General features: G+C 44.4%; 1 protein-coding gene across 2 annotated transcripts in view; it reads left to right on the forward strand.

The window, feature by feature from the left end:
- The window catches only part of NUTF2 (nuclear transport factor 2), a 55753-nt gene that overhangs the window by 15733 nt on the left and 15791 nt on the right, over positions 1–24229 (forward strand). For both annotated transcript variants that reach the window (XM_039502533.1, XM_039502534.1), the window contains exons 2-3: positions 15467–15591; positions 23618–23689. In XM_039502533.1, coding sequence (XP_039358467.1) covers positions 15493–15591; positions 23618–23689 — 171 coding nt within the window. In that variant the 5' untranslated portion in view covers positions 15467–15492. The remainder of the gene's footprint in view (positions 1–15466; positions 15592–23617; positions 23690–24229) is intronic.

Consider the following 24229-nt stretch of genomic DNA (forward strand, 5'->3'; position numbering starts at 1 on the left):
GGACGGGTAAGTAATTCGAACTAAGGTACTTCGACTTCAGCTTAGCGTAGCTGAAGTTGCGTACCTGAGCTCGAACCCCCCCCCCCAGTGTAGACCAGGCCTCAGATGCAGAAACTACAGAACCCAGACCAGACCACCAAAACAGAAAATCAACCTCCTGCTGGTTTCATCTGACTAATACTTAGATTTACAAAGTCAGCATAAAATAGCTTTTTTCATAACCTTACTGGTTCATCAGAAATCCAAACACAGTTCCCATAAAGCAGTAGTTCTCAAACTTTTGTACTGGTGACCCCCTCCCCTTAAATTAAAAACACTTTTTTATTTATTTATAACACCATTATAAATGCTGGATACAAAGTGGGGTTTGGGGTGGAGGCTGACAACTCATGACCCCTCCCCCGTGTAATAACCTCGCAACCCCCTGAGGTGTCCTGACCCCCAGTTTGAGAACCTCTGCCTTAAAGTGATCCAGCCTCAGGCCTCCATCCAGGTACCCACGTCAAATATGATGAAAATTTCAGTAAATCTTATTTCATCATATAAAAGAAAAGGTTCTACCAATCCTGAAGGATCGGACACATCATCTCCCAGGTTAATGAATGTTTCAGATCTTACCCAAATACACACTAAGCCAATTCTTACTAACTAAACTAAAATTTATTAAAAAACAAGAGAGAGTATGGTTAAAAGATCAATATACATACAGACTTGAGTTCAATTCATTAAGGTTCAGATTCACAGCAGAGATGGTGAGCTTTGTAGTTACAAAGAGTTCCTTTAAAATTCAGTTAATAGGTTATAGTCCAGTGTCCAAATATCACATTCAGGGCGTACCAGTATAACTGGGGCCTCAGTCTTGCGACTCAAACTTCCCCCAATGAAGCCTAAGCAGATCTGAGATGAGAGAATCAGGACCCAAGGATCTTTTATACAATTTCATGTCTTTTGATAAGTTGGAGTTCCTTGGGGAACAAAAGGTCATTAGGCTGACTTTGAAGGAGGTCCATCACTGGTACTTAGCTATATGAAGTAACATAAGGCCATTTGCTTGTTCCTCCACCATTCACAGTACATTTAAAAGAGAGATGAATACCGAGAGATCCTATATTTACAATTCATTTAAATGATGGCATGCTCTTTTGACATCTGAATTATCAGAATATAGCATAGACAGGACTGTTGATTACTTTGTTGACCCTACTCATACATATGTAAATACACAAAAACACAAACATTATCTCCCTATGTGTCTTTTGAGGTTTTTTTTATTTTGCAGGATGTTTAACCCTTTCTAGCCATGCGTCACCCAAGCAGCGCATGGACGCATGTCCTCTGGAATGGTGGGCAAAGCATGAAGGGACATACAAATCTTTAACACATCTGGCATGTAGATATCTTGCGATGCTGGCTACAAAGGTGCCATGCAAACGCCTGTTCTCACTTTCAGGTGACATTGTAAACAAGAAGCAGGCAGCATTATCTCCTGCAAACTGTAAACAAGTTTGTTTGTCTGTCTGAGTGATTGGCTGAGAGTAGGACTGAGTGGACCTGTAGGCTCTAAAGTTTTTACTTTGTTTTATTTTTCAATGCAGTTATTTTTTGTGCAGGGTCTGTTGCATCTTACGCACATTTAAAGTGTGATTTCAGCTTTACGCGGTCGGCAGAAACCAAAAACAACAACAAAAAAAGAGCAATAACAATTTTAATACTCTACCTGTAGTGCGGGCGATTCCGCCCACCATTACACTCAATGTAATTTTGACTATACGCGATTTTCGCTTTACGCGCTGACTATGGAACGTAACCCCAGCGTTAGATGCGACAGACCTCTACATAATTCTACATTTGTAAGTTGCACTTTCATGATAGCCATTGCACTTCAGTACTTGTATGAGGTGAATTGAAATGCTATTTCTTTTGTTATTTACAGTGCAAATATTTGTAATAAAAAATAAATCTAAAGTGGGCACTATACACTTTGTATTTTGTGTTGTAAATTGAAATCAATATATTTGAAGATGTAGAAAATATTAAAATAAATGGTATTCCATTATTGTTTAACTACACAATTAATCACGGGATAATTTTTTTTAATTGCTTGACAGATTGTGGTTTGCAGATTGTGTCAGTGTGATGCAGGTGTGAAAAAGGCTAATATTGTTCCGGGATGTACTAACAGGAACATAGTAAGTAAGACACAGGAGGAAATTGTCCTCTGCTCTGCTCTGGTGAGGCTACAGCAGGAGTACTGTGTCCAGTTAAGGCACCACACTTTAGGAAAGATGTGGACAGATTGGAGAGAGTCTGGAGGAGAGCAACACAAGTGTTAAAAGGTTTAGAAAACCTGACCTATAAGGAAAGGTGTGGGGTTTTTTTTTAAGGGTATATTTAGTCTTGAGAAAAGAGTCTGAGGGGAGACTTGATAAGTCTTTAAATATGTTAAAGGCTGTGAGAAAGAGGACTGGGATCAGTTGTTCTCCATGTCCATTCTAGGTAGGACAAGAAGTGATGAGTTTAATCTTTAGCAAGCGAGATTTAGGTTAGCTACTAGGAAAACATTTTCTAACTACATAGTTAAGTTCTGGGATAGGCTTTCAAGGGACATCATGGAATCACCATCATTGGAGGTTTTAAAGAACCTGTCAGGGATGAACTAGGTTTACTTGATCCCTGCCTCAGCACAGGGACTGGATTTGATGACCCCTTAAGATCCCTTTCAGTGTTACATTCCTATGATTTTATGACATATTCACCAATTTCACCCTTTTTGTGTGTATGTTTTTGTGCATCTGTAGTTGGTCAAATATTAGCACAAATGTCAAATGAGTTGCTCAAGTACTAAATTTAAAAAAGAATGTAACAGAACAATACACCACACTGTTCAGTTTCAGGTATGTATCCTGCGTATGGGGTAAAGTCCAGTCCCAACCATAGTCACAATAGCTTCTCCGTAGTAAAAGTTGTCGGGACTGTCTCATTTTAAGTCTAGGTCAAAAACAAACCATTTCATTTCTTTTTGGGGTGGGACTTTCCAGCCAAGACTTGTAAAACTTCCAGAGCAATGGCGTCCATCTGGAGCTGTTGGAAGAGGCTGTGTGTGCACGTGGAGAGTGGGGATTGCAAGTTTCTTAGCTAAGAGCAAAAAGAGGTTACAACAGTGTTTGCAATTGGCTTGCCCTTAAATTGATACTGCTGGTGCAATGGATGCTTGAAGCGAAATGCATGTGATGTACGAGAGAAGATTTAATTTAGAAATAGCCAATGTTCAGATTAGCTAACTTTTCTAGCTGCAGCAGAATGTGCTAGTGGATGTGTGCCAGGTGCCAGTGCATCTCTTAATGTTAATACCTGCTGCTAGCTTTACACTGGAGTGATTTTAAACAGGCAGCTGTGGCTTATTTGGGAATCATACAAATTCATATGCCAACTGAAAGCTTAGATCTCTAGTTATGGTTCACGTGGCAGGTCCCACTCCTCTTTCTGTCCCTTGCTTCTGGGCCCTCCTCCCCTCCCTGGGGCTGTACGTGCAGACACACCTGGGCAGCGTGCACTGTCAGGGCAGTGAGTGGGAGCCAGCCCCCAAACTTCCCCACAGCTGGGGATCCCATATTCCTGCCTCCTGGGTGCAGTGTGAAAAGGGATCACGATCCCCGGGGAGTGCTGGGGATGCACTTCACCGCTTAGCAGCAGCCAGGCAGGGCTGTGTCTGTTCTTCCTCTGAAACCTACATTTTATGTCAAATATCAAAACAAACAGACAAAAATAAATAAATAACCAACCAAATAAAAACACCGTCACTGAACATCCCATTCTAAATATTAAAACTTGCAAAGTTTCATTTTAATAGCTTGACCTCCCTGGAGACTAATGTCCTATTTATCCTCGGAACAGGTGCACATGGACATTTTCCTGCCAATGTGCCTCAGTCTAAAAGTGGAGAGCCCAATTCTCAGATGGTAGTTCGGTATAAAGCCGCCTCACATGGCAGTCATTCTCCTGGGATAGCCACCACAGGAGCTAATTATGCAGTTTATGTACTCATCTGTTCTTTATGGGCACCTGAGTCTATCAGTAGCACTGCCACAATTAGGAAATGGTGGGCAGTAGAGTTTTCCCAAAGTGCAACACATTTGTAGGGCTCGAGCAGGGATCAGCAAGCTTTGGGAAGTGGTGTGCCATGAATTTAAGGTTTTGTGTGCCAGACCAGCAGCGCAGGCAGCAGATGGAAACCCAGACCGGCCACGGGATGAGTGGCTCATCCCGCTGCTGGTCTGGGGTTTCATAATCCAGGCCGGCAGCCAGGACCCTGGCTGGCAGCAGCGTGCCACTAAAAATCAGCCTGCGTGCCGCCTTTGGCACGTGTGCCAACCCCTGGGCTAGAGTGTCAACCAGGAAGTGGGGCAGACAGGCACTAAGCACTCTGGGATAGGGTTACTTTGACTTGGGTCTGTGCACTGCAGTGTGGATACTAGAGTCCTAGGTTCAAGCATGTATCAGAAAATCCTTAACCTAGCGTTAAAATGCAGTGTAGACATTCAAGCCCAGAGTTCCTGGACACAGATCAGCTGACTCAAATTCCACTAACCCTGGGCTTACATTACTGTGTAGATATTCCCTAAAGCTCATTCTCAATTTAGGAAAAAGAAAATGTAGCTTTTCCATCTTGGGAGGGATTCTCAGAGGCTTTGTTCCTCATCTCTCTCTCTGAGAGAAGTAGGTCACTTGAATTTTAGAATTACTATTCAGTTTGCAGATTTTTCTATTATTCATGCATTTAACTTTTTCTTGGTTTGTTTGTCACTCTGGTTCTCCTCTTTCAAACCCAGTTACTGATGTACATTTTGGCCTCCAGCTTAAATAGCACTGAAGATAAATTTTCCAGATGCTGCAGTAGATGAGCCAAATTGTCTCTGGAGTATAACAGAGTTCTAGCGTACATCTTAGACTATCATTAGAATAAGAAATGAGACTCTGCTGCTTGCATCAAAAAGGTTGGCTTAGTTTGATCATAGCTTTGTCTACTTTAATGGTATCAATTCTAACTTCATGGATGGATAAATGTTAAGCTTTATGCACATCACAACCTCCTGGGCCTGTTTCTGAAAATGTTCCTTCCCTTTTCCTAAACCATGTGAACTGGGGCTGTGTTACGGCTGCTTCCAAAGAAGTAGGCTGAACAAGACACTGTTAACTTGTTTTTATTTGTTTTAAAAAATATTGAATAGTCTAGCAGTGTGCCTTAAATATGTATTTTGAAGCTTTAGTTATTTTAAGAATTTTTTTTCTCGTTCTGTTCATCTAGTGATGTTTAGAAAGGTTTCTGTGCAGATATGAGCACAACAACATTAAACACTCTCATAGTCACCTCTTGTCCCCCAAATCCCTAGCCCAGTGACTGAACAGTGAGGTTTTTGCATGGATATTAGATAGCAAAGCCAGGCAAAGTTGATCGTAATAGCGAACACTGTGTGAGGAGCCCAGTGCAAGAAGGAGACAGTCAAGAGGTTCTGCTCATGTGGGCAGTGGAAGCATAGCATAGACTTAGCGAGAGCTCAAGGTCATCCAGAAGTGCCTGGAAACTTTGCCATGATTGATTCTTCCACAGACACATGCAGACTATGACAAACATTTCTCAGTGGCTTGTTTGAACAAGCAGAGCAGCATCAAGTCTTGTCTCTGCATAGAGAAACCAGACGACTCCTATCTTGGGCAGAGAAGAACTTCCTCTTGCTCTGTCTTTTCTGTTGAGGGGCAGCTCTTTGAAACAAACTGGCTAAGTGGGCTGAGCCTTGGCCAGGGAGAGTGGAGCTTTGACCCCAAACTGGTTAGTAGTTTAGTGCGGGCACTTGTTACCCCCAGCAATGAATCCCTGTGCATCCAGTCAAGCCACAAAATGAACAGGTATTCCTCCAAAAGGGAGCACACATGGTGGCAGTAGGTGGATAGCACATTGTTGGTGTCAGGGACTGGGATGTGGGTGGTCATTCTTAGTGGTTGGAGCATGTGTCAGAACCATCGTCAGAGGCCAGAGCTGAAGTCAGGAATCAGAGCTGAGATTCAGAACCAGGGTACCTAGAGTGAGGCAGGGCAGGAGCAAGGCTGGAAATAAGCAGGGCCAGGAGATATCACAGCCATGGGTGAATGTTTTGAGCAGCTGATGAACTGCTGCTACTAGTAGGCTTAAGACCCAGCCTGCTGGCTCTTACAACCAATCAAGCGGCATAGCCAGTTAGGCCAGCTGCACTCGTTAGGTTGCTTGGAGTTTGGCTCTACTGCAGGCTGTGAATACATGGGGAACAGTTGATCAACATCCTCTTTATAAAAATGTTTTACATACTTTAAAACTTAGTGCCCCCACCCCAACCTGCTCATTTGAGAAAACATGCCCAATTCTTACAACCTTTCCTCATAGGTCGTGTTTTGTAAACCTCATTTTTGTTGCTCTCCTCTGGACTCTCTCCAGTTTGTCAACATCTTTCTTAAGAAATGGTGGCTGAAACTGGATGCTGTACTCCATTTGAGGCTTCACCCGTGCTAAGTAGAGTCGAACAATTCCCTCCCGTATCTTACTTACAACACTCCTGTTAGCACATCCTGCTAGTACTACTAGACATACATGATGCAGACCTACCACTAGAGCTTGATGTTGATTTAGGAGATGTTACTGTGGAAGAAGTTTGAAAAGCCATCAGTAAACTCAAAAATGAGAAAGCAGCTGGAAAGGATAATACTAGAAAGATGCTTAGAGCAAGTGATGAAATAGCCCTCCAGACTTTCCTTGGTTTTGCTTGGAATGAAGAAAAAGAACCCAGCTCCGTGGAAGAGAGGCTTTATAGCAGTAACTGAAGAGGAATCACATTACTCTCAGTGCCTATGAAAATCATGTGCCACATCCTGAAAAGTATCAAGAAACAAATTTACCTTCAACCTAGAGAGGAACAAGCAGGTTTTAAACTATTCGGGTCATGTGCAGATCATATTAATATGTCGGAGAACAATATAGAACAAAGTATGGAGAAACAAGCACCTCTTGTAATAAAACGTATAGATTTCCAGAAGGTGTTTGACAGCGTACACAGATGCAGTCTTCGGAGAATTATGGCATTCTATGGAATACCAGCAAAATAATTAGAATAGTCAAGGATGTACATGATAATGCCATATGTGCTGTCAGATGGTGACATCAGCCAATGATTTTCAGTGACAGCTGGAGTAAGGCAAGGATGTACTATGTCCCCACTATATTTGCACCGGTCATTGACTATGTCGTGAGGAAGGTAACCACAGAAGGCAACTGACAAATTTTATGGACAAATAATAAAGCACAATTGGATGACCTTGTTTTTGCTAATGACATTGTCTTGCTTAAACATATTGCTTAATGGAAGAACAAGACACAGCTTTTGGCAGATACAGCAAAATTGTTTCATCAACAAAGGGAAGACGAAATGTATGGCTATCCATGTTCCAAAAGTAGTTCGTCCACTCTCATGGTTAATGCTAAATAAGTAAATCATCTTACCTATCCGGGAAGAGAGAGAGACAACAATAGTGACTCTATGCTAGATGTCAAGTTATGAATATCAAAAGCAGCAAACAACTTTCATAAATTTGAAAAGATTTGGAAAAGTAGCATGATTGGCACTGACACAAAAATAAAAAAAGTAACACTAGCCTCCTGTCTGTCCTCCTTTGTGGAGCAGAGTCCTAGAAATCTGCAACAGAAATTGATAAGGAGATCAACTCATTCCAAAGTAAATGCCTTCAGAGAGAGAACTACTTGCAACATCAGAAATTGTAAGTAGAGCAAACAAATCTAAAGCATCAAATAGAGTAAGAAGATAACAATGGACCCTTCTTCTGCTCCTTGTAAACCAAAACTGCAAACTATTCTGGGAATGTGCTTCACTTCAGACTTGTGCTGTGTTCACATCTACATTGAATGCTATTTTGATGTGGACTAACACACTAACTTTCAATGGTTAAACTAATGATGTGGTTTTAAACTGATTTAGTTTAACCCTTGTATGGACATCCTTTAAATCCATTTTAAAATGGCTTGCATTGATTTAGTGTCACTCATCGCCATATTTGGGGTTGTGAAGGAATTTTCCTCCAGGGCAGATTGGCAGAGGCCCTGGAGGTTTTTCGCCTTCCTCTGCAGCATGGGGCATGAGTCACTTGCTGGAGGATTCTCTGCAGCTTGAGGTCTTCAAACCACAATTTGAGGACTTCAATAACTCAGACATAGGTTAGGGGTTTGTTATAGAAGTGGATGGGTGAGATTCTGTGGCCTGCTTTGTGCAGGAGGTCAGACTAGATGATCATAATGGTCCCTTCTGACCTTAAAGTCTGAGTAAGGAATCAATTTAATTTAAGAGAGACAGGGTGGTTGAGGTAATATCTTTTATTGGGCCAACTTCTGTTGGTGAGAGAGACAAGCTTTTGAGCTACATGGAGCTCATCGGGTCTGGGAAAGGTACTCTGAGTGTTACAGCCAAATACAAGGTCGAACAGATAGTTTTGCATAAGCAGTTAGCACATATTCTAAGGCAGTGTTTCTCAACCTTTTTGCTATGAGAGACCAGCTTGCTGCCTTCCTAATCTGTATCCAAGAGATCTCAGGGACCGGCACTGGTCCACAGGCTAGTCATTGAGAAATACTGTTGTAAAGGACATTCAAGGAGAAGTGGCCTGTCAATGCCCCTGCAGTCATACGACAAAAAGAAGGGGTTAATGGATTACAGGTTGTTGTACTAAACCATAAATCCAGTGTCTTTACTAAGCCCATGATTTTTAGTGTTTAGAGAAGTTCATCTTTTGAAAGTGTTGTGGAGGTTGCCTTTGAGGCTGAGGACTGAGCAGTAAAGCCCCGCAAATCTGCAGTTATCTGCATCCACAGATGCAGATATCCGTTGACCATGTTGTGGCTCGGATGTGCATACAAATTTTGTATCCCCGCAGGGCTTTACTGATAGGTCAGATATAGAGTGATCACTTTGTGAAAAGTTCACACCCAAGAGTGATAGGGTGTGTTTCTTTTTATCATTTTCCTTTGTGAGTTCATTCAAAAGCATAGTGATTGTCTGTCTGGTTTCACCTGCATAGTCGTTGTTGGGGCATTTAATGCTCTGGGTAAGATATTCCCCACGTTGTGATGGGCACATGTAGGACCCATGGATCTTGAAAGGTGTGTTGTGTGGGGTGTTGATCATTGTAGCAGTAGAGAGATATCTGCAGGTTTTGCATCTGTTGTTCTGGCAGGGTCTGGTGCTGCTTTGAGTTGGTCTGTCCAGGTCTGTGAGAAGCTTGCTTCTGATGATGATCTTAGAGAGATTGGGGGGTTGTTTGAAAGCCAGAAGAGGGGTTTCAGAAAACACTACTTTCAGGATGGGGTCACCATCAAGCATGGGTTGTAGTTTGATGATACCCCGATGTGTTCTAGTGTGGATTGGTAGGTGACAACTAGGGGTGTATGGTCAGAGGGAGTTTTATTTCTGTACTAAAGCAGATGCTTTCAGGGTATTTGGGTGACCCATTCCATGATGCAATCTACTTCTCTGGTGGAGTGTCCTTGTTTGGTGAAGGAGGTTTTAAGTGTGTTAAGGTGTATATCCCAGACTTTCTCTTTGGAGCACATTCTGTGGCATCTGAGTGCCTGGCCCCTAGATAACAGAATTTTTTCTGGAACATTCCCACACTGGACACCACAATCAGCTTTGACAATGGAACTCTACAGACAACTATATACAAAAACCCCACAGATCACCACACCTACTTTCTTAAATTCAGTAACCACCCCAACACACCAAGACAGCTGTTATCTACAGCCAGATACTCTGAAACCACAGTATGTGCTCTGAGGAGGAAGCCCAGGATATACTGCCTTCACCAAACAGCTACTTATATTAAGCTTGTATGCTAAACTATCTGTTTGATCTTGTATTTAGCTGTACTACTCGGAGTACTTTTCCCAGACTTAAGGAAGAGCTCAGAATCTTGTGTCTCTGACCAACAGAAGTTGGTCCAATAAAAGATATTACCTCACCCACCTTGTCTCTCTAGTGTCCTGGGACAGACACAGCTACGGTACACTGCATACAATCATTTAATTTAAATCATTCTGTGCCAGGTTTAATTTAGTGTACGTATCCATGCAGAAATCTTGCACTAACTTAGCTAAATTGGTTTTTAAACCTGTTCTAGTTAAACTGATGCATCTGTGTGTAGTCAAGACCTTACTGGACTAAAGACAGATGAAAAATGCGTCTAGATTTTCCTAATGTGACTCTTGTATGCAAGCAATTGGTGTAGTTCCCACAAGGATGCGGTATGATTGCAAATGGAAGGATAGTTGGCTTTGAGACCATCTGTAGGATGTGGTTCACTCTACAAAAAAAGTTGGATTTGAAACACTGTTTAGGTCTCAGGATATATATTGAAAACAGCCTTCACTTGGCAAATTAAAAACAGCATTTGCTTCTGAAGACTAGGTGGAAAGTGTGAATGCTGAACAGTGGCTAACTAGATACTGGAATTTGCCTACTACAGCTGAGCCTGCTGCCCTTAATGTACACTCAGAGCTACGTAACGACTGTCAAGATGTCTTTTTCCTGTTTTATTGTTCCGTTCTATCTAATATGTCCATTTTTAGAGGCATACACATCTCTGCAGTTGGATTCTCCCTACCCTGCAGTTTTCTCTTAGCCCCTAGTTTAGCAACTAGAGAGTTTCTCTCTAGTTGTCAGCAATGTCCATCAGAGTATTAATGATCAATAGTGATGCGCTGGCTCAGAATTAAAGGGCAGCATTGGTGGGGATTTCTGGCTGCCGTGGGGGGGGAGAAGCTTTAAAGAAGATGAGGGTCGTTAATGTGAGTTCTTTGTGTTTCACAGAGGTGCTGTTACATCTGGCTCTTGCTGGCACCAATGTGAGGAAGCAGACCGCTACTGAGAAAACTTCCTGCATAAGGTTCTTAGTTCACCTTCATGCTGCCCTGCAGTGACTCCTGCTGTTCCAGGTCTGGACCTCTGGGCAGACTTGGGTAGCCACACTGAATTGTGTAGGAGTCTCATGATGTGGGTGCATGTTCAGTGAGTATTTAGGAAAACACAAGACTGGTCATTTGGATGCAGATTTGAACAGGATTGTAGATATGAAAGGTTCTCATGCTGTGCCACTGAGACCCCTAAAACTCACACCTAGGGAATATTCAGAACTCTTGCTTGAGTGAGTTTAGCCTGGTAGCTTGTTGACATAAAGAGTTCACTAGGCACTCCAGCTGGGCAGTATTTCTATATCTGAGCCCAGATGTTGAGTTCAGGTTTGAACCCAAGCCTGGAGTTCAGACTGTGCCGGGTATATTTGTAAAGCACCATCCACAGTGGAGGCACAGTGTGATCAGCTTCTTGGTGCTACCACAGTAGACCTGTTAAAGAATTGATATTGGGCATTTAGGTTGTACAGTGATTCTAGTGCCTCCTTGCCTATATCTGGTGCTGTCCAAGTAGAGAGTAAAGACCCACTGGTGAGTAGAAAAAGAGTTGTTGTATTTCAGAGATTTTTGTACCATAAAAGTTACTGTCCTGAAGATAAAAATTTCACGGTAATCTATGTTGATCCTTTGAGGTAGGCAAAATTAACAAGGGACACTCTCCCTTCCTCCCCACCCCCCCATGAGGAACAAGGAGGGGCTAGAAAAGAGAAGATTGGAGAGAACTCTTAGCGTGCAGTGATTTGTCATTATATCAGATGAGGAAGTTGCATTCTCCTCTTTTCAGATGACTTATCAGAACAACATATTCATAGAGTATGGGACATGTGCCTATTCCTAAGGCCCAACAAAGCAACTTAACACATTTTCAGAAAGTCTTATTTTTTTTCCTTCTGGGGACTAATGATGAATGAGACTTGTAAGAAGGATAGAAGCTTCATCTGGGCCTTATACAAAGTCTGACTAAGAAGTTCACATCTTATGTCTTGGTGTCTTCAGGGTGATGAACTTGTTTTCTTGTGCATTGCAATTTGATGTTTCTGTGAACATTTTAAACAGACCCATCAAGTTGCAGTGCACAAGAGAACAATCCTTACGTTCTTTTACTTATTTTAAAATGCTAAACCTACAACAAAGAAATAACCTTAAAACGTCTTACTGCCTTACAATTAGCCCAGACACAAATTCCCGGCTAATGCATCTTTACCAAATGGCCCATTAGGCCATTCTTTTCTACTATTCAAAAAGGGTGGCTGGCAGAATATGATCAAATCATACACCAGTACATTTAATACATGCTACATTATTATTCTTTATCCTTCATTCTAAATTATACAACAGATATAGAAAAATAAAAAAAAATATAGAAAGCCAAAATAGAAAGGCCGCCGGGGCGGAGCGGGGCCTGCGGGCGGCGAGCCTGGCCGCGCAGCGACTCGCGGCCGCTCGGGCTCCGCGGGCCAGGCGCGGCTGCGGCAGTTGCGGCCGGCCGGAGCGCGAGGCGGCGCCGGGGCCCTGCGCCCTGCGCGCGGGAGCGAGCGAGCGCGGGCGAGGAGCGGGCGCCGCTGCGGCGCCGCGCAGGCATTCCTTCCTCGGGCCGCTCTTCCGCCTCCGGCGGGGCCATGGCAGCGGCGGCTCGTCCGGCTCGGGGTGACCCTGGACAGGCATGCCGCGGGCGGAGCTCAAAATTGCTGCGCGGGCCAATAAAAAAAAACTGACGCGGGCAGTTGGCCCGCGGGCCGTAGTTTGGACACCCCTGTTATACAAAATACAAACATAAAATCCTACCACTACACCCTTGCAGTATTTAAGAATAATCCTCCATGCAGGGACCCACAGACTTTTCATCCTTTTAGACTGAGAAAGTGAATATGCCCAATGGTCTGTGATGGGATGTTGGGGTGGGATCTGAGTTACTACAGAGAATTCTTTCCTGGGTGCTGGCTGGTGAGTCTTGCCCACATGCTCAGGGTTTAGCTGATCACCATATTTGGGGTCGGGAAGGAATTTTTCTCCAGGGCAGATTGGCAGAGGCCCTGGAGCTTTCTCGCCTTCCTCTGCAGCATGGGGCACGGGTCACTTGCTGGAGGATTCTCTGCACCTTGAGGTCTTTAAACCATGATTTGAGGACTTCAGTAACTCAGACATAGGTTAGGTGTTTGTTACAGGAGTGGGTGGGTGAGATTCTGTGGCCTGCATTGTGCAGGAGGTCAAACTAGATGATCATAATGGTCCCTTCTGACCTTAAAATCTATGAGTCTATCTACAGTTACCTTAATTCCTGATTAAAATGAGTGTTTTACCCGTTCAGCTCATTGCCAGAAAATGTCAGCTCTGGGACTACTCTCTCATGTAAGGGCAGATGGGTTATCTATCCCTTAGTGCCCTCCAACATTTTCTTAAGTTTACCTCCATTAGAACAGCCAAAGAACATTCTGCCAATCCTTTCACAGGCAATTATCTGAGCCTACGTCTCCCTGTTGAGATCTCAAACATAGTGGTGCTGCTTTTGTGGATTCTAGTTTTTCTTATACTTGCTAACGCATGGAGAACCCAGGACCAGTGATCAAGGCTAGGTATGCGGGCAGCACAAGAAGCTGCTCCAGGGGCTAGCCTTTGTCATTCTATTCACAGATCTGGAAGGTACACTTGAGCTTAATACTCAGTTTGTAACTTGCCAAAACAAGATGGCAGACTCATTGATTCTGTAACTGGCGCCAAAAAAAAAAAAGTTTCTGCTCCCACCTTTGACTGATAAGTCTCCATACTGTATGCCAGGGGATACGAGCCCTAATCCGTCCTGGGAAACTGCACCGGATGGGGTAATTTCTGGGGAAAATAGAGTTCCTATTATATTAACTACAAGGCAGTGACTACCACCTGCTGGTATCCTTACCAGTACTTCTAGGTCATGGCTGTAACTTCAGGTTTCTCCTCCCTATTTTTTAATAGTGAGCTTTGATGCTGGGCCCCAGTGCATAATTGCTGCCCTCCTTCCTCTCATTCAGTTGTGCACACTCTAACAGAGTTCAGATTGGCCCAAATCTTATACTGCAAGAGCAGACCAGACTCCACTGAGGGCTAGTTTGCCTAGTTGAATGGGAAATGGTGGGTAGTGACTGGCCCAAAGGAGATATTTAATGTAGAAAACAGCTGCCCTGAAATACTGGGGATCACCGCCTTGTGGTTATTGATAGAGGTGTATCTACAGAGAGGGTGACTGTAGCTTTGCTCTTTGGGACACCAGAGGAAGCAATTTATTCCCCAGTGAGCTATGTATAATGGCCATCACCGAGGGGCAGAGGCAACTTTATTGGCACAATCAAAGCTCCATTCTCCATTGCCACTGTGCCAGAGAAGTGCAGAAGCTCCCTAAATGCAGCTGTGTGACATCTGCAGTCATGCTGTAGACCAGGGGTCTCAAACACGCGGCCTGCGGGGCTCTTGTGTGTGGCCCGCCAAGCTCCCTGCGCCCCCACCCCACCCCTCTGCCTACCCGCAGGATTTCCCCTCGTGGCGCTGCGAGCCCCGCGCCACTCTCTGAAGCAGCTGGCAGCACGTCCCTTCGGTCTGGGGGGGAGAGGGGAGGAGGCAGAGGGCTCCTGCATTGCCTCCTTCCAGGCACCGCCCCCCCGCAGCTCCCATTGGCCGGGAACAGGAAACCGCGGCCAATGGGAGCTTCGTGGGAGGTACCTGGAGGAGCGGCAAGAGCGGCAGACACATGGAACCCTGAGCCCCTCCCCCTCCCCCAGGGGCTGCAGGGACACTGTTCCAGCCGCTTCCTGGAATGGAGCGGCGTGGGGCCAGGGCAGGCAGGCAGGGAGCCAACTCCCTGCCCTGAGCCCCCTGCCGCACCCCACACCCTAATGGAAGGGGTGGAGTGGGGGCGGGGCCAGAGGCAGCGAGGGGAGTGCGTCATTTGAGTTTGAGACCCCTGCTGTAGACGGCTGCTGTATTGCAGCAGCACAGATCTGGTGGTCTAAAAGCCTTGTGAGAGTTATGTTCTTGTTCACTGTAAGGCTGTAGTCTAAGATTGATTTACCTGTGATTTACATATTAACACAGCGTTTGGCTGCTCTTTCGTGTCAGAAGGGGCGACTTGACTACAGTCTTTAAGTATCTACATGGGTAACAAATATTTAATAATGGGCGCTTCAGTGTAGGAGAGAAAGCGATAACAAACATACATGACCCAATGGCTGGAAGTTGAAGCTAGACAAATGCAGCTGGAAATAAGGTGTACCTTTTGAATGGTGCAAGTAATTAACCATTGACACAGTTTGCCAAGGGTTGTGGTGGATTCTCCAGCACTGACCACTCTTAAATCAAGATGGGATGTTTTCTAAAAGATCTGCTGGGCAGGTCTCTGGCCTGTGCTCTACAAGAGGTCAGACTAGATGATCACAATGGTCCATTCGGCCTTGGAATCTATGAACTGTTCTTTCTGATTTTTTTTATTTTTTTTTACAGTCACTGGCTCTGGCGGAGGATTCAGAATGGGAGACAAGCCTATTTGGGAGCAGATTGGATCCAGTTTTGTACAACATTACTACCATATATTTGATACAGACAGGACCCAGTTAGGATCCCTGTATGTAAGTACCTAATGAAGGGGGGTGAGGGCCATCTACCACTTCTTAAATCTGCCTCTCTCCTGTGAGAGAAGGGTTCTCATAACCTCTTACCAGATTTCATTGGTGTTTATCTTAAACCCTTGCACTGGAAAAGCTGATGGTTTTTTTCCCCCCCAAATCCAAAATGTTACTCATCTCAGTCACTTCCTGGATTCCTCATTCCCTGCCCCCCCTCACTTTTAGCTCTTCTTCTTAGCATTGTCTGCCTGGTTTGTGGCAGCTGTGCTCATAATAGCACCCACTGGTGGTAGGTTGTAACGGCACCATAGATTGTCCCATGATGAAACCTCTGTGTAAAAGCCACCTGCTTGCTTTGTTTTGCTAGTTAGTGGGGTAAACTGAATTCGGTAAATTTGGGAACTCAAAGACGGAGCTGAACTGGGGATATCAGGGTCAGCATCTATAAACCTGAGAATATGCTGGGAGCAGGACAGCAGCTGGTTTTGTTATGGGAAAGGTAAATGTGCACTCCATGATCTCAAGACTGTGCCACAGCCAGCATTATGCCAAGGGCCCTACCGAATTCACGGTCCATTTTGGTCAATTTCATGGTCATATGATTTTTAAAATTGTAAATTTCATGATTTCAGCTATTTAAATCTAAAATTTCACCGTGTTGTAATTGTAGGGGGCCCAAAAAGGAATTGTGGGGGGATTGCAAGGTTATAGTGTGGGTGTGGGCGGAGTTTGCGGTACGGCTACCCTTACTTCTGTGCTGCTGCTGGTGGCAGCGCTGCCTTCAGAGCTGGGCAGCTGGAGAGCAGGGCTACTAGCTGGGAGCCCAGCTCTGAAGGCAGAGCAGTCTCCAGCAGCAGCGCAGAAGTAAGGGATGGCATGGGATGGGCTGGGATGGCCACCCTTACTTCTGCACTGATTCTGGTGGGGCGTTGCTGAGCTGGGCCCTCAGTCAGCAACCACCACTCTCCGGCCGCCCAGCTCTGAAGGCAGCAGCGCAGAAGTAATGGTGGCAGTACTGCAACCCCCCTAAAATAACCTTGCAACCTCCCTGCAACTCCCTTTTGGGTCAGGACCCCGAGTTTGAGAAACGCTGGTCTCCCCTGTGAAATCTGTATAGTATAGATAAAAGCACACGAGCCAGATTTCATGTAGGGGGAGACCAGATTTCACGGTCTCCATGATGCAATTTTCATGGCCGTGAATTTGGTAGGGCCCTAATTATGCCTGAACAGCCTATCCATGTTCATTTTCCATTCAAGCACAGAGTGGAGCCATGTCTGAGGTCTAGCAACTCTCTACTCAGTCTACTTCTGTGACTCCCTTTGCCTATAGGCTGGTGCCAGGAAAGCTCCTGTACACCAGGTGGTGAACAGCGGCATAGGGAAATTGTTGTACCTCACATCCAGGCTTTCCATTCCCACTGTGGGCTTTCCTTTTGCTGGGTGCATAGGAAGCAGGCTTAGACCTGGCAATCAGATGGAGCTTGGTAAGTTCCAGCTATGCCTGGTAGCTGCAGCATGTGGTTCTCAGACTGCATGCTGTATTTTTCCTCAGAACACAACAATTGAAAATTTTACTCCTGACTTGCTCCAAATTATTTTGTGGGGGTCCCCAGATTAAATCCCTCTGGAGCTGTCCAGCTCCCATCTCCAGCATAGCCACTCCTCAGCCAAAGAGTTAGCAGGGTGGAGAAAACTACTGAAGTAACAAAGGCGGTGAGACTAGGACGTGTACACTCTGCTCCCCCTTCAACTGTGCATTGGTGGAAGCCCCTTCATCCAGCAACAGGACCCAGGTTGCAACTTCACTCTGGCCTGCTTGCAGGAGGGCTATTTCAGAGCAGGCCCAATGGAGATGGCACTGGTAGGGCTTTGAGGGCACCACTTCCTCCATGAGCAGTGCCTGCCTCATGCCCTTCACAATGCAGGTATCAGCAGGCATGGTAGATGCCCCAGCTCCTGCGTCCTCTGTATAGCAGCTCCACAGCAAATACATCCTCTGGAAAAATAGATGCATGAGAGTTCAGCAGTCTGTCCCAGCTACCACTGCTTCTTGCTCTACTCCTCTGGCCCCTACTTCAGCTACCAAATCCACTATCTGCAGGGACTCCCTACCAAAACTTCTCCTGTAGTGACGCAAAGAGGGGCAAGTCAGCCTTCTATATATGTTCACAGACCGTGTCCACAAGGGACCCTTAGGCAGAGCTTTTTCAGCAGTTACATCTTCCTTATGGATCCCTACAGAACATGGGCCCTTAATCGCCGAACATTTACGCTTGGTCCTTTTTCCACAAGCAAGGACAGCCAGAATCTTCAGTAGCCAATAGTTGGTCTTCCTGAGATCTCCTGAACTGGGCTCAGCACTTAGAGCAGGGGTGTCCAAAGTTTTTTGGGGGAGGGCCAAATATAGAAAAATAAGGAAAGGCCCGGGCCACACACAAGAGGTGTACCGGAGCCCGGGGCGAGCGGACCTGCCGCAGGCATGACTGCGGCGGGTCCAGTCTTCCCGCGGCTCCGGTTGAGCTCCCGCCGGCATGCCTGCGGCAGGTCACGGAGCCGGGGCGGCGAACCTGCGCGGTCATGCCTGCGGGAGCTCAACGAGCGCGGGAAGACGGGGCCCCCCGCAGTCATGCCTGCGGCAGGTCCCGTCTTCCCGCGGCTCCGGTTGAGCTCCCGCAGGCATGACTGCGGCAGGTTCGCTCGTCCCGGGCTCCGGTGGACCTGCCGCAGGCATGCCGGCGGGAGCTCAACCGGAGCCGCTGCGGGCCAATAAAAACTGACCCGCGGGCCGCAGTTGGCCCGCGGGCCGTAGTTTGGACACCCCTGACTTAGAGGATTGCTCAACAGCTCCTCCACCAGCTCTGCACAGCCAGGGCATGCACTGCCATGACAAGCCCTTCTCATGTGTCCTCTGACAAAAGAAGAACCAAGCCCAAATACCTGTTTCTCAGGAAATACCCAGAGCCCTCAGACCATGCCAAAACAGCCAGACTCTTTCCTTTCTCCAGAAATGAAGCAAAGACCAGAAAGGCATCTGAGTCAGTCTGTTCTGTGACCACTTAAAGCAACAGGTGTTTAAAAGAAGTAGACTGAACCAAAATGAAGAAGATGGTATTCTGAATCATCTGAGCTCTATGCTAACTCTCAAAGGGCATCGGGAATCTGTGGCTAGAAATGGATTTCATTTTGCTTCTAGTCTGCTTGAGGTTTGGTTCACACACAACAGAGCCACTCGGCTCATTTTGTGTCTGTGTGTTTGTACAGAAGTTCAGTGAAGATTTTTTTTTAAAGTGTGTGCTATAGACTTTAAGGCCAGAAGGGACCATCATAATAATCTAATCTGACCTCCTGCACATTGCAGGCCACAGAACCTCACCCACCCTCTCCTGTAATAGACCCATAACCTCTGCTTGAGTTACTGATGTCCTCAGATTATGATTTATGGACTTCAAGTTACAAAGAATCCGCCATTTACACTAGTTGAAACCTGCAAGTGACCCATGCTGCAGAGGAAGGTAAAAAAAAAACCAGGCTCTCTGCTGATCTAACCCGAGGGAAAATTCCTTCCTGACCCTAAATATGGCGATCAGTTAGACCCTGAGCATGTGGGCAAGACCCAGCAGCCAGACACCTGGGAAAAAATTCTCTGTAGTAACTCAGAGCTCTTCTCACCTAGTGTCCCATCACTAGCCATTGGAGAGATTTGGTGCTAACAGTCACAGATCGGCTACGTGCCATTGTAGGCAGTTTTATCAGACCATCCCCTCCATATACTTATCAAGCTCAGTCTTGAAGCCAGTTAGGTTTTTTGCCCCCACTGTTCCCCTTGGAAGGCTGTTCCAGAACTTCACTCCTTTGATTATAAGAAACCTTTGTCTAATTTCAAGCCTAAACTATAGTAACTTGATGGAGGCATGGGACAATGGATCCCTTGAAGCACTTAACAGGCGATCACTTCATCGCCCGGACAGTTGGGTGGCTAGTGTGGTGTTGACCATATTTTGAAAGAACAATAAAAAAATAGTCTTGTTTGAGCATAAGCCCTCTGAGGCCGGTGTGAGCTGCTTGGTCCTGACTGAATTAGTCCAAAGTGGCAGCTCAACAAGGTACAGGGCATGTTTTAAGTACCAATGGATATTGCCGATCTTAGTTATATGAAAGCAGTTAGTTATAGTGATTATGACACCGAAGGGAAAGGACAAGTGTTTCACTAACTTAAATATGACCCACTAGAATAAACAGCTTGGGAGCAACAAGGTGATGTAGTGTACTGTGCAGAGTACAGCAGGTTAGATAAAATCATTATCTTAAAAAAAAAAATACATCTGTTTTTTATTTACGTTTACTTAAGTTACTTTCTTCTCATTTTAGTCTTAAACAACTGAAGTGGCTATTCTGTACTCGTTTCTATAGAATTTGACTTTACACAGAGTTTTCTGCTGGGTTTCACACTTAATGTTCATCAGCACCAAAAAAGACCATACCCCCAGGCCATCTTTCTCATCTTTTGTTTTGAGAACACCATAAACTAGAACACAAAACTGACAAGATAATAGCTGGTGCTGTGCTTGTAAGCAGTACCATCTTCAGATGTACTGAACGGTCACAAGGCGGAAAGGTTAAAATGGTGCTCCACCAGGGTTTGCAGTGACTGGATGTCTCCTGGGTGAAGTGTTCGAAGAGAAGACTGAGATTTTAGAAACTGAGCATGTGAGTGTCCAAACAGAATCATAGAAATGTGATGCTGAAAGGGACATTGAGAGAATGTCAAGTCCAGCTCCCTGCACTGAGGCAGGACCAAGTAAACATAGACCATCTCTGACAGGTGTTTGTCCAACCTGTTCTTAAAAACTCCAGGGATGGGGATTCCAAAACCTTCCTTGGAAGTCTATTCCATAGTTCAACTACCCTTTAAGGGAGAAATTTTTTCCTCATATCTAACCTAAATCTCCCTTGCTGCAAATTAAACCCATTACTTCTTATCCTACCTTCAGTGAAAATGGAGAATAATTGATCAATCCTCTTTATAACAGCTCTTCATATATGCTAAGACTATCAGGTCCCCCCTCAGTCTTCTTTTTTCAAGACTAAACAGGCCCTGTTTTTAACCTTTCCTCGTAGGTCAGGTGACCTATCATTTTTGTTGCTCTCCTCTGGACTCTGTCCAGTTTATCTACATCTTTCCTAAAGCGTGGTACTCAGAATTGGACACACTATTCCAGTTAAGGCCCCACCAGTGCTGAGCAGAGTAGGGCAATTACCTCCCATGTCGTACATATGACATTCCTAGTAATACACCCCAGAATATTAGCCTTTTTTGCAATTGCATCACATTGTTGACTATATTCAATTTGTTCTCCACTATCATCCCCAGATCCTTTTCAGATGGAGTCGTAGAATGTTTACAAGGAACTGATTATGTATTATGATTATTGATGAAGCACAAGTTGTTTACTTGTATGACAAGCATTGATATCTCGGCTCATTCACATTCACCTGAGTGTTTGACTTCAGCTGCTAGTGATAGTCAAAAGGTCTGTGTGGATATAAGTGCCATCTGACTAGTCTTACGACAGCCAATATGGCTAAGATGAGGAAATCTCTGCCAGTAACATGGTTGATCTGCACATATGCTCAATTAACTGTCAAGAGACTTAGAAGGAGAGAATATCAGATCATATTGACTGATCACTTTTTGTCATACCTCCTGAAGTAAGGTGGAGTACTTCTTCAAAGGCCAGTTAATGAAAATCTGCTAACAGTATAGACAGGATGTTGAGTCTTTGCCAGAAGGTGACAAATACTGGTGTGAAGAGGGGTGCAGAGGCATTGCTTTAGATGTGGATGTCCATAGCAGTAGCCCTTAGTTCTGTAGCGAGGAATTCATGTTCAGTTGCTGAAACTGTTGAAGTCCTGAAGACTGAATAAATTTACTGACTACAATTGTGGTGCATGTTCTGAAAGCATTATGATCGTGCATTAATGCCATGTCACTTTGTAAAATATGATTGATACCTGCATGTGCCAGTTTCCACTCACAACAGGGCAATTGACACTTAATGGGTTTCTGCTGACAGTATCTGCTGTAGCAGGCTACTGTTGTCTTTATTTCAGAAAGTTACTTTCTCCTGTGAAATACTGAAAAATGTAACAGCTGTTCAGAGATGGAAATCTCAAGTAAAGAGCCTGGCTGAAAACAAAGAAAGACAACATTGAAAGAAGAGTTGCAACTGTTAACAGCTCCAGTTTCTTCTACTGGTGTTGAATTACCTGTTTTCATCACTCAGCTTAGTGCAATCAGATATTTGCTGGAGAACAGATAGGTCTACAAAGCTGACTTACCTTATTACCTTATTGAGCATTTAAATTCTGAAAGCCTTTAAAGCACCTTCAGTCAGTTTGAATAATGGGACTCTCAGGTAACTAAATTACGATTTTGTATCCTGGATTGTAATTTTGTTTAAAATGTTGCATTATGAAATTAATAATGATAAAACTGTGTGTGTGTTCACAGAAAGCTTTCACAAATTTGAACTTTGTTTTGAAGTGCTAAACAATTTTTTTGTGTTAAAATTGCAAGCTTTTTGTAGACACACTGATATTATACCATTATGGATTTATAAGAAGTTTTGAATAAATATAGTTTTAATGTTCCAGTTTCTTGAGGGCTTCAGACAAGAAATCCTACCATTAATGACACTGAAAACTGCTTAAAAAAACTGCACTTATAATTCAGTTGATTATAAACATAAAAATTGCAATAGTGCAAAATTTCCAATTAGGTTTTGGCTTCGTAAAGCTCAGTTAAATCAAGATTTATTTATTTTTTTAAAGGAAGATGATGTGATTTTTAATGCTCATGCTTCAGAGAATCCAGTTTATTGGGCTATGTCTACACTACTACTTATGTTGGTATAACTTACGTCACTCGGGTGTGAATAAGCCACCCTCGGAGTGATGTAATTACACTGACCTAAGTGCCGGTGTGGACAGTGCCATGTCAGAGGAAGAGCTTCTCCCGCCGACACAGCTATCGTCGCTCATTGGGGGTGGATTAATTAAGTCGATGGAAGAGCTCTCTCCTGTTGGCTTAGAGTGGCTACACTAGAGATCTTACAGCAGCTCAGCTGCGCCGCTGTAAGCTCCTAGTGTAGCCATTGCCTTGATCTGACAGGAGATGGTTTCGGAGGATGCAGTCAGAACAAACTTCTACTGGCCATTTGTTCTGGTGCTCATAGTAAGCAGCTTTAGTGGACCACAGATAGGGCAGGCTTCTTGCCTCTTACAGCCTAGAAGGGCTCAGAAATGGAAGCTGTCTGAATCACTTGAAAACCAGACTGGATGAAGTTTTAGAATGGTTCTCTAGAAAGTTTTCTGCCTTTTCCTGAAATGAACTGGGGGCCCTGAAAGACGTGTCTATTTTTAATCTCTACATTTCTGTAAGTAATTGTACCAGATTTGTTAGCATAAATTCTTCATGCTCGCCATCTGTTCTGGGTGTGTCTGATGTCCTTTACTTCTCTTCCTGTCCTCCTTTAGTTTCCAGAAAAAAACACCACCTGCTCTGACACAATTGAAGCAGCTTTTTTGACCGATATATTCTGATTATGAAGTGTCGTCATTACCCAATCCCACAGACTACCAGGAAAAACCAATTACTACTTGTATTGCTTCGTCTGCATTTGTTTTTTCCCCTCTCCCTTTAGGTAACTAATTTCCTTACCTTGTACCCTTGGCAGCCAGTAGTGACTCCTACCCTTATTAACAGTCCTGGCAATCCATTGAGCTAGCTACAAGAGGCAGTGCAAGTGTGTAATTGACATAACATAATTCATTGCTCCGTAGAGAACCATGCAAACAGTTACATGCCTCACTTTTCCTAGGGAAGCTGAGTGTAGCCAGTTTGAGCTCTGATAAATCTGTGTGCATGCATAGCATTGGTAAGTCTGCCCTTGCTGGCGTTATTGAAGAGAATTAGTTTATTTACTTTCCCAAGCAGGCTGTGACCAAATTTGTTTTGCTTGTTTCAGATTGATGCATCATGCCTTACCTGGGAAGGGCAGCAATGCCAGGGCAAAACAGCTATAGTTGAAAAACTCTCCGTAAGTCCATGCAATGTTTTTTTTCTAAACAAAATGTTTTGGGAAACTGCTCTAAAGATCTAAATTGTTTTGCTTCTCACAGGGAAGGTAACATTTTCAAAAGTGTCTAAATCACATGTTCAGAAGTGACTGAGAACCTAAACTTTGAAAATGGGTCTTAGGCTCCTGAGTCACTTAGGAACTTTAGAACATGTTCCCTAGCACTCTGTGTAGGGAAACCGTTCCACTTCTGAGCTATTGCGTGAGTCAGGTTCAAATTTCTCTTCTGTCACAGGATTCTCTCTCATTGGGCTGTATGGGGTATTCACCTCACTGAATGTATTCTTTCCTTGGCTCTTCCTCTGATGCAAGTTATTAGAAAACACTCCATGCAGTCCACTAGTTGAGACTCGCAGCATTGACATATTCGCTTCTTGGGCTGGCTGGGACATTATTAATGGGACAAGATTCTGTAGTTCTGTTGCTTACTCAGAGGTGATGACTCTGTGTTCAAATATTGCTTTTATGGGACGTGGATTTCCAGTGTCCTTTGCAACGCAC

Source organism: Mauremys reevesii, linkage group 16 (genome assembly GCF_016161935.1).
Source record: "Mauremys reevesii isolate NIE-2019 linkage group 16, ASM1616193v1, whole genome shotgun sequence".
Classification (NCBI taxonomy): Eukaryota; Metazoa; Chordata; order Testudines; family Geoemydidae; genus Mauremys; species Mauremys reevesii.